General features: G+C 52.4%; 1 protein-coding gene across 4 annotated transcripts in view; it reads left to right on the plus strand.

Annotated features, from left to right (window-relative positions):
• The window catches only part of ABTB2 (ankyrin repeat and BTB domain containing 2), a 181,814-nt gene that overhangs the window by 144,669 nt on the left and 18,413 nt on the right, over positions 1-18,732 (plus strand). For all 4 annotated transcript variants that reach the window (XM_033410332.2, XM_033410342.2, XM_033410335.2 and 1 more), the window contains exons 4-5: positions 15,824-15,976; positions 17,321-17,486. In XM_033410332.2, coding sequence (XP_033266223.1) covers positions 15,824-15,976; positions 17,321-17,486 — 319 coding nt within the window. The remainder of the gene's footprint in view (positions 1-15,823; positions 15,977-17,320; positions 17,487-18,732) is intronic.

The following is an 18,732-nucleotide window of genomic DNA, read 5'->3' on the forward strand; positions in this document are numbered from 1 at the left end:
TTCAAGCCCGGGCCCCCTTGCTTCCCTCTCCCCAGCCCTGCACAGCGCCCCGTCATGGAGGGAAGCTCGGTCCGAGGGCTGGGGGCCTGCTGGTGTTCAGAACACTAAGCCAGGAAGAGCGTCTGACTTGGGATGGAACCTGGAAACATCTGGTGTTCTGTTTCTCAGCCAGCAGAGCATGATCTGAGGGGAAAACTGCGATTCAAGGACGCGCATTTGAGATCAGACTTATCACTCTCTTATTTTAGATCCTTCAAGCTGTCACTTAGTCTCTCCAGAGCCCAGGTTCTGTGGACAACTAACATTTAGTCTTCACAACCACCCGTAAGGCGAGCGCTGATGAGTTAACGTAGGTAGCACTTTTAGAATGGTACCTGGGCACAGTAAGTGCTCAGTATTAGCTACTGCGATGATTAGTATCAGGCAGAAGGAATAGCATATGCCGAGACCACGTGGCAAGAGAGAGTGTGGGACCTGGGGGAGAGAGAAAGGAGCAGTGTGAGAATAAGGAAACACGGTCCAGAACGATGCCCGGGGGAGCTGGGGCCTCCAGGGCCAAGACGAGGGGAGGGCTGAGCTTGCGGCCTAGGACAGGGGTCCCCAACCCCCAGGCCGCGGACTGGTACCGCTCCGCGACCTGTTAGGAACCTGGCCACACAGCAGGAGGTGAGTGGCAGGCAAGTGAGCAAAGCTTCATCTGCCGTTCCCTGTCGCTTCCCATCGCTCGCATTACCGCCTGAACCATCCCCCGCCCCGCGCCCCCCACCTCCATCTGTGGAAAAATTGTCTTCCACGAAACCGGTCCCTGATGCCAAACAGGTTGGGGACCGCTGGCCTGCTCAGTGTTTCTCTGACTGGCTGATTTTCACTTGCCCTTTCCCCACACATCCCCTCTCAGCACCTGGACCACTCTGAGAATGAAGGCGCTAGGAAGCCCTTCCCGTGCTGCTGCGAGGAGAGGCACTTCTACCAGGATCCACCCTGGAGCAGTCTGGTACGTGGTCCTGCACCCTGGGCAGGTTCAGGAGAGACGAGTGGCCCAGAGTGCTGCTTTGATACCTATCAGTCCCCAGTTCCCATGGAGCTGTTTTTGCTCTGAGATCAAAGCCCTTTTCCAGGTGAGGTCCCGGAAGAAGGTGCTGGGTGTCTAGCCCATCTCTTGGCTGCCCTGATCCATGTCATGCTGGCCGAGAGGGTTCCTGCAAGGACGTGGACAGAACTCAGAAAAACTGGAGCTGGCAAAGGTCCCAGCCCGTAGGGGTCCTACCCACTCCACCTGAAGTCCATACCACGACCTCAGGTACTGCCCAAGGGTCAGAGGGTTCCAGCAGCCTCTTGGGTCATCCCGGAGGTGCCCTCTCTGCTACCTTCTAGCAGTGGGACACATCAGCCCATCTTTCTAGCCTCAGTTTCCTCAGCGGTAAAACAGTGAAGATAATAAGATGCTACTCGGGTTAAATGAGATAATGCGGTAAAACACTCAGCTCAGTGCCTGGCACCTAAAAGTACTCATAAATGGTGACTGTCATGCCCCAGCCCCGCCCCCTGCTCCCTCCATTACTAAAATGGTCATAAACATGCTTAGGTGACGGTTGGCGCCGAGAATAGTCTTTCTTCATTGACGTAGGCTGATGTTTCTTTTTTTTTTTTCACATCTTTATTGGAGTATAATTGCTTTACAATGGTGTGTTAGTTTCTGCTTTATAACAAAGTGAGTCAGTTATACATATACATATGTTCCCATATCTCTTCCCTCTTGTGTCTCCCTCCCTCCCACCCTCCCTATCCCACCCCTCTAGGTGGTCACAAAGCACCGAGCTGATCTCCCTGTGCTATGCGGCTGCTTCCCACTAGCTATCTATTTTACGTTTGGTAGTGTATATATGTCCATGCCTCTCTCTCGCTTCGTCACAGCTCACCCTTCCCCCTCCCCATATCCTCAAGTCCATTCTCTAGTAGGTCTGTGTCTTTATTCCCGTCTTACCCCTAGGTTCTTCATGACCTTTTTTTTCCTTAAATTCCATATATATGTGTTAGCATACGGTATTTGTTTTTCTCTTTCTGACTTACTTCACTCTGTTTGACAGACTCTAGGTCCATCCACCTCATTACAAATAGCTCAATTTCGTTTCTTTTTATGGCTGAGTAATATTCCATTGTATATATGTGCCACATCTTCTTTATCCATTCATCCGATGATGGACACTTAGGTTGTTTCCATCTCCTGGCTATTGTAAATAGAGCTGCAATGAACATTTTGGTACATGACTCTTTTTGAATTATGGTTTTCTCAGGGTATATGCCCGGTAGTGGGATTGCTGGGTCATATGGTAATTCTATTTGTAGTTTTTTAAGGAACCTCCATACTGTTCTCCAGATAGTGGCTGTACCAATTCACATTCCCACCAGCAGTGCAAGAGTGTTCCCTTTTCTCCACACCCTCTCCAGCATTTTTTTTTTTTTTTGCGGTACGCGGGCCTCTCACTGTTGTGGCCTCTCCCGTTGCGGAGCACAGGCTCCGGACGCGCAGGCTCAGCGGCCATGGCTCACAGGCCCAGCCGCTCTGTGGCATGTGGGATCTTCCCGGACCAGGGCACGAACCCGCGTCGCCTGCATCGGCAGGCGGACTCTCAACCACTGCGCCACCAGGGAAGCCCTCCAGCATTTATTGTTTCTAGATTTTTTGATGATGGCCATTCTGACTGGGTTCTCAGGCAGCATCTGGGTTAGTAATACGACTACAGCTAATACAATTACCACTTCTACTATTGATATTACCAGTGTAACCAGTGCCACTACCAATAATAATAGTTAATAATGCAACTCCTAATATTATTCCTACTTACAAACACTCCTGCTAATTATAGCTAGCACTATAGAGCACATATTAAGTGACAGATACCATCTTAAGTGCTTCACTAATTACCTCACGTTTCTCACTGTACTTCTGTTGATCAGCAGGGAAGGGATATAAGGGAATTATGGAGGCCTTGTGTGATTGAGTCTCCTGCCTAATAAGAGAGACGAAAACAAGACAGAGGGAGAAAATGAGCACAAACCACCAGACGATGTAAGAAGAAGCTTGGTTGTATGATATGCATTAGGTCAGCCCTCAGGCCCTGACACCGGCCGGGATCCAATCCCAGCTCTGCCATGTACAAGCTGGTGGCCTCGTTCGTTTAGCCTGTATGCCTCAGTTTCTTCTTAACACAGGACTAACAGTGCCAACCTCGTAGGGGTGTCATGGGGATTGAGTTAATATATGTAAAGCACAGTGCCTGGCACACAGTGTGTGTCAGTCATCATCTTCTTCATCCTCATCCTCATAGCCCAGAGGATCTTGGAGAAGACTGGAGTCTTTGGGGAGGTAGTGTCAGAACAGACGGGGGTTTTAACTGGGCCTTAAAGAACAGCCACAGGACACTGGGACAGGTGGGGTGACACTGGCAGCAGAAGTCGCAGAGGGATTTTGTTGCTTCAAAGGGCATATTTCATGACATAGTACATGAAATCTACATTTCATGTACATTTTTAAAACACAGAATAGGTTGTGTTGTTTTTTTTTAAATCATCAGTGGTTGTTGTTTATCTAGGCAAATGCTCCTAGGTGGCGCTTGAGTGGTTTTCCCGTGGAGACCTGCATCCTTAGAGGCGCCCGTGCGTGAGGGTCAAACCAGCGCCGCCTCCTCCAGCTGTGTGATCTGAACAGGTCTCCTTACCTTCCAAGCCACAGTTTCCTCCTGTGTAGAGGGAAGATCTAAGCAGCGCCTACTTCCTGGGGGCCCCCCAAGTTCTGGGGCAGGGCCCCCAACACACATGAAGTACACAGCAAAGAGAGGCCTCTCTTTGTTCCAGTCCAGATGCAGGAGGGGGATGTTTCCCCTCAGATGAGCACTTCACATAAGTGGGAGGCGCCCGCGGATAGGCTGCGCGTTCAGTCTGAAGAAGTGGGCTCGTTAATCTTCTGCTCGGCTTGCGAAAGTGTTTTCTTATCAAATAATAGAGATGATGGCACTGGTGGCTTTATGCTCCTGACTTGTGGTTCCCTTAAATACCATTTCAAGAAGATTTGCAATGTTAAGCTCTTTTCTCTCTTTCCACTCCCCCCTTTTGTGCATTGAATTTCCGTCTGCTTACCCAAAATGGAAGCAAAAGAAGTAAAAATAGCTATCGGGTGAATTAAGTACTTGTTTGCATGTGTTTCCCAGGCTGGTGCATCCAGTGACCTCTGAAGTGACCCGTCTGTGGTCTGCAGTACACAGAGAGCTGTCCCTCCTACCCGCAGTCATTCTCCATCCTCTTAGCTGCTTTTTATTTTCTTCCGAACACCCTCCTCTGTCTGAAGTTACCTTGTCTGTGAATTTGTTTACTTCCTTTTCTGCCCCCTCCTCACCCCTCTAGAAGGTAGGCACTGTGGGTCCGGTGTTACCACTGTGACTCCAGCACATAGAACATTCCCTGGCACAGAGTAGGCAGTTAAATATTTTGTTTGGTTAGTGAAATAGGCTATAGAGCCTAAAGGTTGGACTTTTGGAGTCAGACCATCTGTGGGGTCTCTGCTCTCTCGTTTACTAGCTGTGTAACTATGGGCAAGTTAATTTCTCAGGCCTCAGTTTCCCCAGCTTATAAGGGAAAATGGCTTGATCTACTTACATAGGTTTTTGTAGGGATCAAATGCGGTAATCCATTGAAAGGACTTAGCACAGAGTAAGCTCTTCGTATGTGATGGCTGTGATTATCAGTATAATTACTGTTTTCATAAACCTGTGGAGGGACTCAAATAACTAAATCATGTTTAATGCATAAATAACCCAAAACAATGGTGAGTTTAAAAATCACATCTACTCAAAGTGCATGTTTTCTTTCCCTCTCATATATACCTCCTTCAGTCGCTGCCCTTAATTCCCTCGTAACCCACCCCTGACTGTAGCCAGGGAACCAGGCGAATGACAGAGAAGATGAGGTAGACCAGATGGTCCTAAGGTTTAATTCAGCGAAGACAGTTTTGAACGGAGGTATGTACAGGCTTTGGATTTATCGCAACCCACCACCCGAGAATCTCGAAGAACTCTAAAAACTGGATTTCATCCACCCATCGGTTCAAAGACTGAGCAGCAAGTGAAGCACTCTAAAGTTAGTGGTGTAGTCGTGCCCCTGGCCCCTCACTTGCTGGTTTGCCCACAGTGCCTGCACAAGACGGGCTGCCATCGCTGAGTGTTCAGCGTGGGAGTGATATGCCCTGATTTATATTTACATGGGTTAGAAGCATCCGGACAAATCTTTACAGTTTATAAGTCACTTTAAACACACAACTCTCTAGCAGATCTTAACAAGCTCTCAGAGGAAGCCGTTTCCACTCCCATTTACAGAAGAGCAGACTGAGGCCTTGAGAGGGTAAGAGGGGCACCCAAGATCACAGCTAGGAAGAGACAAATCTGAGCTCAGGCAGGGAGGTCCAACGATAAGAACGCAGTGAATTCACAGTGTCAGACAGGCGGGTGAGACCTCCCCCCCCACCCCCCCGGGGGAGAGAGAAAGACCCTGGGAACCGGTCTCCATCAGCACCTCCTGCCCAGCGTGACTTGGGCTGCTCGCTCTCAACCACTCAGGGCCTCTTCCCCCACAGGCTTGAGTTAGCTGGCTCTGGGTGGTCAGAGAGGGTGGGCATCTGTCCAGCATCCGAGAAGGAGTGAGCCAGGGATGGGGGACAGACGAAGTGGCAGTGCCAGATAACAGGGGCTGGAGAAAGAACAGGATCCCGACCCAGCTGTTGACAAATGCCCCCGGGGCTGCCTGTTGCGTGTGATTTCCTGTCCCATTGTTGCGCCCTCGGGTCCCCACAGAGAAGAAGACTGGGAACTGCCAGCCCCAGGGGTGTTTTTGTCTCGGGGCGCCACAATGCCCTTTGTCTCCCAGAGGGCGCCTGGGTGCTGGGAAGTCCCAACTCAAGGGAATGGAGTTTGCTTTCTTACAGAAGGCGGCTTCCTAGGCTGAGCTGTGGACTTTGCAGACGCCGAGGATGGGCCAGGATAGGAGCTCGGGCGATGTCTGGAGTCCAGCTGGGCTGGTTTCTGGCCTGCTCCTACTTGCCTGCCAGCTGGCTCCCCAGGTTTCCCTCCTCCCTCAAGACCAACTGCCTCTGACAGCCGCTTCCTTTGCTGCTTTAATATTTGAGATTTGGGGGAAGAAAGCTCTTAAGGGGTCCAGAGTGTCCCTTTGGGGCCCAGCCCAGCACCCCGTTCCCTGCTGCCTTCAGGACTGTTGAGGCTATGGGCGCGGAGGCTGGAGTTGGGCAGAGTGGGGCAGTGGGCGCACTGGGGCGACTCTTTTCTCCTTCACGCTCTGCCTCCCAGTTCTCCACCAGCCAGCAGGCTCAGAGCACTTGGCGTATAGCAGTTTAGTCTCGGGAAGGACCTCGGAATCTCTCTTTTTAGAGCCAGACAGATCGCCGTTGGCTAGCTATGTGACCTCAGACGTGTGTCCAAACCTCTCAAAGCCTTGGTTTCCACATTTGTAAAACACCCTTGCAGGGTGGCTGTGTTAGAGGGTGATGTTTTCAGAATGGCCTCTTACCTGGCACGTAGTAGGCCCTCAGCAAATCTTAGCAATGTGGTTTTGCTGCTCAGAAGCCAGTGCCAGCGTCTCCCCTGAGGCTGCAGTTGGGCCGTGGGTGCAGAAAGCAGGGTCAAGTGCTGGGAGCCTTTTCCTCTGGCTGGGTTACCTCCGTCTCCAACTCAGGTCAAAGCCACTAGCTGCCAGTCGGGAATCTCCCGCCAGGCCTCAAGCGCCCCATGCCTCTACCTCCTCCTGGAAGTTTCTGGAAACTCTCTACCTGACAGCGTGAATGGGTCACCTTTCTGCCTTAGACTGTGGGGGGGTGGGGAAGGCGGGTGCTGTGTGACAATACTCAGCTGAATCCAGACAGGAACACCTATTCAGAGACTGTAAATAAATGACCCCACCCCTGGCCCACTGCCCAGCAGCTGCCTGTTGGGTCAATGGATCAGGAGAGCTAAGCCGTTGGGCCCTCCCAAGCTGACTTGCTGGCAGAGGCCAATCGCTGGTGGCAGTGCCCTCACCATGATTCTGAAAGTGTGTGTTCAAAAGAAGGAGTGTGTGTTTGAACAGGTTGGAGGCCCTTGACTGTCTGGCTTCCACCGGGTGAAAGAGCTGTGGTCTCTTGTCAGCCATCACAGACGCCGAGCCTGGGTGATTCTGAGTCTCTTGCATCTTCGTGCAGCAGTGAGCCCCGAAGGTAAGGTGCAGCCGCGAGGCCAAGGGAGCCACACCCCAGCCACGCGGAGAGAGGGAGGCCTGCTTTCACTGGGCTCCATTCCACTTGTGTGGGTAGCAGCGATGCTCTGGCCTGCTTTGCCAGCCGCCTGCCAGCTAGGCCGCCTGCCGGCCAGGCCGCCACACAGGGGAGCCTTGGCCTGAGAAATGGGCCGGATAGAGGCCCTGGCCCTTGCAGCACTCAGAGCCCTCCCTGCTGTAGGGGAGAGGGTGGAGGGGCGGTGCCCGCATGCAGCCTCCAGTGAAATCTGTACCATCCCACCCACGTAAGAGGCCACCCTGGAGTCAGGCCCAGTTACCAAAGACAGATGGCCGTGTCCCCTCCATCGCGGCTCAGGGCCACATGGACGTCTGCCGAACCACACCTGCCGTCCCCTCCCTGAGACGGCTCCACGTGCCATCCTAGCTGCCCTCCCAGAAACCACCTTAGCCCCCGTCAGCCGAGCTCCCCCAGGAAGGTGTTCCTGGGTAGAAGATTCTCCTGCGGCATGCTTATCTTTTTATCAGGGAAATATTTTCTTTTTTTCTGAAGAGAACCATTTGTTAATACCCAAGACAGCCCAAGCCTCCAAGAATGGAAGACGAAGCACGTCCCCATTTCAGGAGCTCACCTGCCTGACTTAGAGCTCGGGAGCCCTGCAGAGAGTCCTGGAGTAAGAGCGGACCCCTGAGAACATGTTAGCAGCCAGGAGGCTTTGCCTCTAGGAGTGAGAAACGTTCTATGCATTTCTGTTCTTTTTTTTTTGGCCATACCGCGCGGCTTGCAGGATCTCAGTTCCCCAACCAGGGATTGAACCCAGGCCCTCGGCAGTGAGAGCGCAGAGCCCTAACCACTGGACCGCCAGGGAATTCCCTGGGCTATGCATTTCTGAATTCAAAGGTTGAGTTTCTAACATGGGCTTCTGTGCTGGGGGATGGGCAGCATCAGTAAGTAAAACAGTCTCTGCCTTCAGAGAAATTATAGCCCGAGGGGAAAGCAGACACAAAGAATGCGAACAAACAAAATGATACCAAATGGGCAAAGTGCTGTGAGGGTGCAGTGCTGAGGGCAGAATGGGGACCAGGCTCAGGGCGGGTGGGCAGAGAGGGAGGGCCTCCCACTGCCTGGAGGAGACCCATGAGCCAGGCAAGGTGCCTTACCCCAGTGCCTAATGCCAGGGTGACCAGGTGTTTGTGTTTGCCTGAGACACTTCTCATGTATGCCTGCTGTCCCAGTGTTGTTGGCAGTAGCACTCCTTTTCCCTCTCAGAAGTGGTCTAGTCCCCAGGATGTCCAGGTCCAGAAAAATGGAAAGCCAGGGCCAGCTTACTAAGCTAAGTGGCAGTGGAGTACACTATTTGGGAGCTTGGACATGGGGGGTACCCCGCCTGGGACCACATCCCAGCTCTGCCACTTACTAGGTGCGTGACCTGGAGCACGTTACTTTACCTCTCCAGCCCTCAGTTTCTCCATGCGTACAATGGGGATAATAATAGTACCTGTTTCATAAAGTAGATATGAGGATGAAATAAGTCAATAGATATAAAGGGCTTAAAACAATGCCACGTGTTTAGCAAATGCTCTGTACACGTTAGTTGTTTGTGTTCCCCAGTTATTCCTGGATGCCTCGGAGCCAGGCCAGGATGCCCCGATTGTTACCCAATTGGCCTCCCATCCCACAGCTCACGTTTAGGTTCCCTGACGGGCAGCCAATGGGAAGAGGCAGGGAAATCGTTCACAGCTAATCATGACTTGGTTCTAATCTAAATTTATATCCATATGCATATCTGAGCAACTGGAGGTTTTCTAGTGCCTCTAATCTGTACCAGATGGGTTTTAATAAGAAAAGTGTATTTCCCAGAAGAAAGTCCTAAGCCCTGCCTCTAACAGAAGTCACCTGACCCCACGTGGAGATTCTGCCAGGGGTCAGCTACAGGGTCTGAGGCAGCGGGGCTGCCAGAGGAGATAGGCCCCGGGGTCAGAAGAGAGATGCCTGCCCGGCTCTGACTCCAAGCTGAGCCAAACCATTCTGGTTTACCAAGCGATTCTAGAAAAAGAATTAGTCCAAGATGTGAACCAGACTAGAATCGCTTCCTTTGTACTGGGAGTGGAATCTGACTTCATTTGGGACAATGTTGGTTTCATTCTCCATGGATGTTTTGGCTTGGTGTTCGGCCACCGTGGCCCTCCAGAAATCTTGGGGGACCTGTGGTGAGGGCCTCAGAGCTGGCAGAGCAGAGCCGACCTTGACCTTCCTGGAGCAGTCTCTGCTTGAAGAGCTGTCGCTTGATTGGGAAAAGCTTGGCATCTTCTCAGGTTCCTGACGGTGCCACTTGCCAGCTCCCAGCCCAGGCGGCACAGCAGGGTAGGGCGTGGAAGCGGTGTGCTTCCCAGCAAGGTCCCTGAGAATGATGGATCTGGGGGGAAGGTCACCCCATTCAACGCCAGTGCTCAGCAGTGATTCCCACTGAAGGTGGGGCAGAGTCGGCGCAAGAATTGAGGGCTGAGGGTGGGAGACATTCTGGCTGCCCCCTCCCTTGACCATCACCTGCAGCTGTGTAGCTGGTCCCTGTGAGAATCCTCTCCTAGACTAAGGATGCTAACAGGCAGCGTGGACTCTAAGGCAACAGGGGCCTCCCCAGACCCTCCCAGCCAGGCCCGTGCCCCAGAGTCCTGTGTCCTCCCAGCCAACAGTGGAAGTTAAGAAACCACAGCCCGGTTTCCCAGGGCTGAGCTCAGGCCGGGTCTCGAGGCCCTGCCCAGCCAGTGGGCACCTCCCAGATCTGCCTGCCTGAGTATTTGAACCCAGTCCTCGTGGGTGGGCGCAGAGAGGACATACCTGCTGGCCCCAGACTTGGCCTGCCAGTTGGGGACAGAGGCACAAGGCCTTCTCACGCCTGGGCCTCCAGTTCCAGGCTTGTGCCCCATCTACCAACCTGACTCTCTCCCTAAGGCCCTGCCCACCTCAAGGAAGAACAGAGCCTGCTTTGAGCTGGAAATTGGAGGCGTTTCCTGTTTCATGTTGTTAAGACACTGCTTATAGGACTGTAATCCCAATCAATCATATGCATGCTGAGTGGGGCAGAGGTTTTTGTTTTTCCCCAGGCTGTAGGGACCTCTTAAAACCAAGGCCTTAAGAAGTTTATTCTCTTTCACTTTTTTAACAGGCAAAAATGGCTTTTGCAGGCCTGGTCCTATTGAAGGACCTTGCGAGCCCATTGGCTTGATATTCTCAGGCTCATCTGTATGATTAATTTAAAGAGAGAGGAAGAGAAACTGAGTCATGACACATGGGGCTGGGCCCCCTGTTACTGCTAAAGGGCTCTGTGACCTTGGGTGAGATGCTCGGCCTCCCCGGGTCTCTATTTCCTCCTCTTCACCCCGCTTCCTGTTAAAGACCCGTTTTCTTTGGTGTATTTTACACCTCCCCCCACGTGACATTAGTTGCTATTTTATGCACACAAAGACAAATGCTCCCAGTCGGTGACCCTTTTAAGTGGCTTTGTTTGTCACGGTAGCAGCCTGACCGGATGCGGATGTGCTTGCGTGCATGCGTGCGTGCGTGCGTGCGTGTGTGGTGTTTCTGAGGTTGGTTAGGCCGCCAACGGCATTTAGGGGCGGCAGGTCCCTCACAGTCATCCCGTGCGCACCCGGTCACCACCTTGCATGTTTCTGACCCCATGGCCCCTGGGTCTGTGTTGTCGTTGTCCCTTCCCCTCTTCAAGGTTCTTGACAGCCGAGGCCGAGTGTCTGCACGGCCAGAAACGGTCTCCAGAGCACACTCCACTTAGCGGTTGTGTTTGTTGCTCTGTTTTATGAGTGGGTGGTGGGCAGCTCGCTGGCAGGCTTTTGCAAGCTTTACGTGTTTATACTTGCTGGAGGGTTGGGGTGTGTGGAGAGGGAATTGGCTGGACTTGAAGAAGGCTGGAGCTGAGGCATTTAATAGGACCAGATTCCTATAGCCTTTTCTGCTATTATGTATTTTCTCTATCAACAGACACTAAAATGGTAGTAATAGTTAACCTTTACCAAGAACTTACCATGTGCCAGATGCTGTGCTAAGCCCTTTATGTACATAACTTCTGACCATCTTGTGAGGTGGTCCTGTTATTTATACCCATTTTGCTGATGGGGCAACTGAGGCTAAGGGAGATAAAATAACTTGCACAGGATCACAGTTTAATTCGTTGGGAGTGCAATGGATTGCAGCCTAGGGCCGTCTCCCACCAGAGCCTATGCTCTTGACCTCGGTTTAGTAGGTACAGCTATTGTCATGTGGAGGCTGTGAAATAACAGCAAAAGGGTTTCTCATGATGGAAAATGTCTAGAAACCACTGACTTAACGCCATCTTTAAAAGAAAAACAGGCCCAAAGAAGGTAATGATCTGCCCAAGGTTACAGAGCCAGTTCGGCTGCTTCATAAAACTAGGGCTGTCTCCCAGTGAGGATTCAGTGTGGGATCCTCAGATCCTTAGGCTGGGAGCATGCATATAAAACACACACCATTCTCGAACTGGCTGGACTGGGACAGAATCCCAGCCCCACGCCTGAGAGCAGCCTTGCCTCAGGGATCGACTACATTTGTCTAAGGCAGTGGTTCTCAATGAGACTTCTCAGAGTCCACAGGGTCAAAATTATATTCACAATAATAAGGTGTTATTTGCCTTCTCACTCATTTTCTCACAAGTTTCCAGGGAGTCTTCCAGAAGCTGTGTGACAGGTGAGCATAGTGTCACTCTGATGGCTGACGGGATATGAGTTTGTGTATTCAGATGTCTGAAGTCTCTGTTTTAATTTCTGATACAATAATTAGCGCTAGAACAATACACATAAATAAAAGCTCTTTGGGGGCCTCAGTAATTTGTAAGAGTACAAAGGGCATCCTGAGGCCAGAGTGCTTGAGAACCGCTGTTCCGTGGTGCCAGACCCAGCAAAGGGGGAGGTCAGTGGCTTGCAGCCACACTCAGCCTAGGGAAAGGGCAAGAAGAGGGAAACAGGCTTTTTTCTCTGCGAGGGAACCAAGCAGAGAGACCCTGGGGATGACGCATACTCAGTCATTCCCAGCTTTGCTCCTCTAGAGCCTTTTCACTCCACAGTCAGGATGCAGCCATGGCCGGTACAGATGGGAGTTTTTATAGGGATTTTCCAGAATGTCCAGTAATGCAGGCCAGTTTCTCAGCATACCCAGTGGGCTAGATGAAATTACCAGAAAGGAAATAGTAGCCTGGAACCCACAGGCCAAGGGAAGGATGTTACTGAGAAAGTCCATGAATTGCTTATCATTTTACCTTCCCATGGGCCGCAGGTCAGGGAGGTGGGTAGACCAAGGAGAAAGGCCTGAAGGGGTCATTTGGGGGGCTGCAATGGCCTTGTTTGTGGACAGGTGGGCACCAGCCACCACCCCAGAGGCAGAGTGACAATGTTAACCCTGAAGGATTTTTGTATGTTGAAGAATATTAATCAGTGTGCAATTCAGGAAACAGAAAACACATCAGGTGTTTTAAACAGGAAGGGATTTAATGCAGGGAATTTGGTGCCAAAAGAATCATTGGAAGGACTCAAGGAGTAGGTTCAAGGCTGAACCTCCAGGAATGACTCCAAGGACAATACAGAACTTGCTATCAGGGTGGCTACTCCCTCGGAGATAACCCTGGGAACTGCAATTCAGGATTGAAGCTGGAGCCAAGAAGCTTCTGCCATTGCCTTCAGTAGCAGTACTGCTGCCTCTGGAGCACTCAGGAAGCTGGGAAATGGACACCGGAATGCTCTGTAGGGGGAAAAAAATCCCTCCTGTTTTATGAGTTGGCTTGCTAGCAGAAACAAGCAAAGGGGACACAAAGGCGGCCTCCGCCTCACATCCATTTACCAGATCTCGTGCAGCTTCGTCTTAATGGTGAAGCCTAATTTGCAAAGAAGTCTGGGAAATGTAGTTTTCAGTTTTCCACGTCTTCAGCTAAGATGGTAGAATGGAGGCTGAATGAACCCATCCCCAGTATCTGCCCACCTGTTATCAACACTGCGTCTTTTCTTGTGCCGAGTTATAAGAGGCACAAGGCGGGAGAATGAATCATGACACCATCTGATTAGACTTCATGGTTTCCTGAGTTCCCTCTTGGATTTCCCGTAGTGCAGCTGGGAGATGCTGCTTAGAGCGTTCGCGGCCACACGCGGCTCTTTGTCTTGGCCGTTGGCCACAATAGGGAAGAATGGCTGGCAAATCCACGAACCGTCTTTTTGTTCACCCTTCAGTCTCCAGTGCTGGTGGTTTAGATAAAACCTTACCCTTGGGTCGGAAGGACTGACATGTAGAAGTATGTCTCTGAGCTTGCCTTGTAGCATTGGAGTGTAAGAATTATAAAATTCCAAACTAACATTTGGGGGGAATTCAAATGGGCATTCACAATTAAAGAAGATCTTGGAAACGGGAGTAATTCACAAAGGGATTGTTGTTCCTTCCTGGATTCTACAAGCTCCCCCCCCCCATAGGGTCCTGGCTTCCCACTCTAACGGGTCCACGTTGTGACTCTGAAAAGTATATGCCATTCTCTTCTGGGCAGAAACAGGACTCGGTCCAGAACTGATAACTTGGATGCATTATGCCACGTTCCTGATGCTTGGCCATCCTTGCAGTCATTCGGTTTATTGAGGATCTGTTGTGTCTAGGACCTGCGCTGGGTACATTTTAGAGAACCAGAGATGAGGAAGGCATCGTTCTTGTCCTGAAGAGGAATAATCTAGTCAGGAAGATGAGACGCATTCATTCTGGAATAGAATTGTAAGGGATCTTGGAGAAGGAAGAGATTATTTTCTTTGGAAAAGGGATGTGGGGAGGCTTCTAGAAAGAAGTGGCATTGGAACTAAGCCTTGAGGATCAATAGGATCTGGATGGGCAGAGGTGAGAGCTGGTTCGTTCTTGTGGTGGTGGGAACGGGCAGGGTGGGCTTGAGAACCACGAATGCCTGACGGTCAGGTGTGTCCTGATGAAAGGTGTGAGCCAGGCTTGGAAAGTAAGTTGAGTGAGGTTCTGGGCATCCTTGAAGGCCAAGGCTACAAGGCTTTCCCAGCCTGTGGCCGCCTTGTCACCATAGCGATTGGTACACTCAGTGCACCAGTGAAATGACTCTAACCTAGAAATATTTTCAGAAATGACAGAACCAGGACATCAAAATAATTTCCAAATGAACCACGTTCAAGAATCCCATCCGATTCTCTTTATAAATAAATAAAGAAAGAAGTGAAAGCATCCTTTGCCCTCAAGAAGAGAAGCTTTGCAAACTTTGAAGTGACCTAAGCTTTTGAGATCTGAGATCAGCCATGTGAGGGCATCTTGAGGTGACTCCCCGCAGTTGATTTACTCAGGAGCTGAGGGGAGAGGGTGGAGGTCGTCTTCCTGGACAGAGTACCTCTTTGCGTGTCTAGGGGAAAGATGGCAACAGCACAAGGCCTAACGCACAAGGATCCCAGGGTATCAGATGAAGTGGGGGTGTGGAGGGGGCATGGGGGGCGGTAGGCATGAAGCCAAGACGGGCAGTCGGAGCCCCTCCACAGCATGGGGTCTGCTGGGCTGTGGAGTGGTCTTCCGAGGTCTTCACCGTGGGGGATGGGCCGGAATGGGCGGAGGACCAGAGTCAAGCTTGGTGGGGTAGGGACGGCAGGGCCTGGGGCAGGGAGGGACCGGCCCTGAGCGGCAGGACCATGGTATTGCTCAGCACCAGGGGGCACTAGTCGCTGTCCTGTGAATGGTGCCCCCTGCTGGCACCCAGAACGCCTGTGACCGGTACCCCCTGAGTTTGTAGCTCAGAGGCCTTGCTGGACCAACCGCCTCTCCCTGCCTCCTCCTAGCTGCCCCACACCGTGGCCATGGGTTCTGGGTGTGACATAGGTCCTGGGACAGGTCCTCCCTAGAGGACCTCGGGCGCCAGCCTGGGGCCACCCTGCCTGCCACAGGAAGCGACATAGGCCCACCTCAGCCCGGGGCTCAGTTGAGGAGGGAGTGGCTGTCAACCACACACAGGTAGTGTGCCATGTGTCGTCTCACGTGGCCTCACGATGATCCTGAGAAGTTGGGACTGCCCCATCTCACAAGTGAAGAAGAAAACAGCCTCGGGGTGTGGTCTGTGGTGATGAAGGGCACAGCTGGGTTTGGAGCCTGGGTCTGTTCGACTCTTTCCTCTGCACCCCAGCACCCAGAAGGCAGGCATCCTCTCCCCTCTGCAGAGAGGGAGACCCCGTCTGAATTCTGTGGAGGGGACAGGAGTCCCCAGTTCCACATGCTGGCAAGCCCCTTCCTTGATGGGCCACCTAAGGCCCTCAGGCTCTGCTCGTGGCCCACGACAGGGGTTCCTTCCGAGTCCTGACTGAGTTCCTGTAGAATGGGGCAGATCGCGCTCTCCGTGAGAAGAGTCAGGCCCCCTCCACCTCCCCCAGCCGGAAGGCTGCAGGGGACCCAGCCTCCGCGGCTGTCCTGAGAGTGGGTGCCGAAGGGGGTCCCCTTCTGTGCTTCAGGGAGCAGACCGCCCAGGCCTGACCCCCTCTCTCTGCTGCCTCCCAGGCCCTTCATGCTGCTGCCGCCGCTGATGGAGTGGATGCGCGTGGCCATCACCTACGCGGAGCACCGCCGCAGCCTCACCGTGGACAGCGGCGACATCCGGCAGGCGGCGCGGCTGCTGCTGCCCGGCCTGGATTGTGAGCCCCGGCAGCTCAAGTACGGAACCAGGGAGGCGGGGGGTGCGGGGGGGCGTCTCCATGCCCAGCCCCCGGTCAGCCCTCTGCTCCCTCCTCCTCCTGGGTCGGGAGCGGGCAGCAGGCAGGGGCTGCAGGCGGTCTGCTCGAGCTGCGCTAAGGTGCTCTCTGCACAAGCGCACCTGTCGGAACTGATGTGTTCTGGACCTTGGCTGCTCTCGGGTGCATCCTCTGCAGCCACGGGTCGGGCCCGCAGGGCAGACTCCCATTTGGATTTGGGTGGGAGAGCTTTCGCAGTCTGACTGTTCGGGCCATTTGGGGGTATGCAGCAGAAGTGGGCCTCCTTCCTGCGGTTACCACCATTTTCTGGAGCACTTTCTAGGTGCAGACCAGCTCTGAGCCCTTCCTTTTTACGTGCACTTTCTCAGTCCTCGTGACAACCTCAGAGAAGAAGGGGCTTTAATGCTCATGTTTCAGATGGAGAAGCTGATGGTCAGGAGGAACAGTAACTTGCCCAGAGATACTCAGCTAGCAATGTGGCCATGCCCGAATTTGAACCCAGGCCCGTATGGCCCCAAGCCTGGGCTCTTAGTTACCTTCCCAATGTGCCTCTCTTGTATTGGACTGGCCTCCTGAAGTTGTTTCAGATAAGCGTTCCCCTGGCCATGCTTGACCTGGAAGAGCCTTGCTTTTTTTTTTTTTTTGTCTTCTGTCTCCATTGCAAATGCCAGGACCTCGTTCTGTGGCATGTACTTTTTACTCTTTGGCATAATCACGACTCCAGGCTGAAGCCACCTGTTGGAAGCCTGTGGGCCCTCTGCAGACGCAGGTTTTATCTGTGACTCTCCTTGGTAGGATGGCTTGGCTGCAATGGGAGTCTGGGCCACTCTCTGCTGTCTCTTTGTTGCTTCGGGGCCTCACCAGGAAGCGCTGAGGGGAGAGGATGGAGAGGCAAGAACTGGAGCTTGGCCTCGATGACTGAGAGAGTGAGAGTGCGCCCTTCTCTGTGCAGAAACTATACAGCCAAGAGCTGTGGCCCAAGGCCCAAAAGCTGGAGCTTCTTCCTCCTCAGAGCAGTCCCCTGAGAGATTATGTTAGATGGGAACCTTGTCTCTGACAACTGACAGCTCCCAAGAGCTCAGAGCATGTCTTTAACGTGTTTGTAGAACAGCCGACTTATGTGCTCTTCCTGTCACCGAGCGTGACAAGGCCAGTCACTGCCGATTAGATAGTAATTCCCAGTCCTCCCCCCCCAACCTCATCCTCACACCACACATCAGCCCAGAACAGTTGTGTCACCTCTCATAGGGAGGCCATGTCCTAGCAGGAAGAGCCATGCTCACACACCCCGGTCTCTTCTGCGCAGACCCGAATGCTGTTTCAGTTCCTTCCGGAGGCTGGATGCCCCAGCGGCTACTGAAAAATTCAACCAGGACCTGGGTTTCCGCATGCTCAACTGCGGGAGGACGGACCTCATCAGCCAGGCGATCGAGGCCCTGGGTCCCGACGGGGTGAACACCATGGATGACCAGGTGCGTTCTGAGCGCTCCGCCAGCCAGGCTCAGGACCAGAGTCCACAGGGGTTCGTGACCTCTGGAGCCGGTGGCACAGTCCCTTCTGTCCCAAACCTGAGACCCGCCCACTCAGCTCTGTGCTCTAAGAGGTGGGCTGCTTCCTGAATCGTGCCCTGCCATCCAGGTACAATGTCAACTCAGAGACTTCCCTAACACCCCTTGGAAATCCTTTGTAACAGGGATTCTGCTTCCCCTCACTGGAAGGCTGGAGGTTGCCCCGTAGGGTGCAGGGCTGGGAAAGAGTCCAGAGGAGTCAGCTTGATAGCGAGCTCTAGATCATAATCACTGAGACTTGTATTGGGAGCATCCTGTATGCCTGCCACGTTCCAGGCCTGTAGAAATCCTTGCCTTCATGAGTTAACATTAGAGGAGACAGATACTGAGAAACACACACACACACACACACACACACACACACACACACACACACACACACACACACACACACACACACACACACACACACACACACACACACACACACACACACACACACACACACACACACACACACACACACACACACACACACACACACACACACACACACACACACGAGTATGTTAGTGAAAAGTGCTAAGGCGTTAAATGAAGCCAGAAAAGGGGAGAGGAAGTGTTGGAGGCAATTAACAACTTTAGGTAGAATTTAACTTGACTTTTTTGGCTTGCTTTATTTTTGTTTTTGCTGTGAATAGCTAACATTTATATAGCACTCACTGTGTTCCAGGCATTGTTCTAAGCACTTTGCACAGAGGAACTCATTTAATCTTGACCACAGCCCTACGATGTAGGTATCATCCCCATTTTATAGATAAGGAAGGTACAGAGGTCACACAACTAGTAAGGAGCAGAGCTGGGATTAGAAGAACCCAAGTGGTCCAACCCCAGGCTCTTCACCACTGTGGAAGATGCAGTTTGTGTATTCGATGTAGTTTTGTGAGCTCTGCAATATATAGGTAATGGATTTCCTATATGGGTTTAGAAACCCACACAGAAGCATGAGGGAAGTTAAATGACAGCTGAAGGGTCACATAGCCCTCTCGGATGAGATGACAGCATGGTGGAGAGCATGATGAGGTGCCTGGCGAACCCAAGCCAGAGTGGACTTTGACAGGTCGGGCTTGAGCAGCCAGGGAAGGCTTTCTCCTGGGGGATCTGGGCCAAGCTGGAGTGAGGGGTGGTGGGATGCAATGGAGAGGAGTGG

The sequence above is a fragment of the Orcinus orca genome, chromosome 8, assembly GCF_937001465.1.
Source record: "Orcinus orca chromosome 8, mOrcOrc1.1, whole genome shotgun sequence".
Taxonomy (NCBI): domain Eukaryota; kingdom Metazoa; phylum Chordata; class Mammalia; order Artiodactyla; family Delphinidae; genus Orcinus; species Orcinus orca.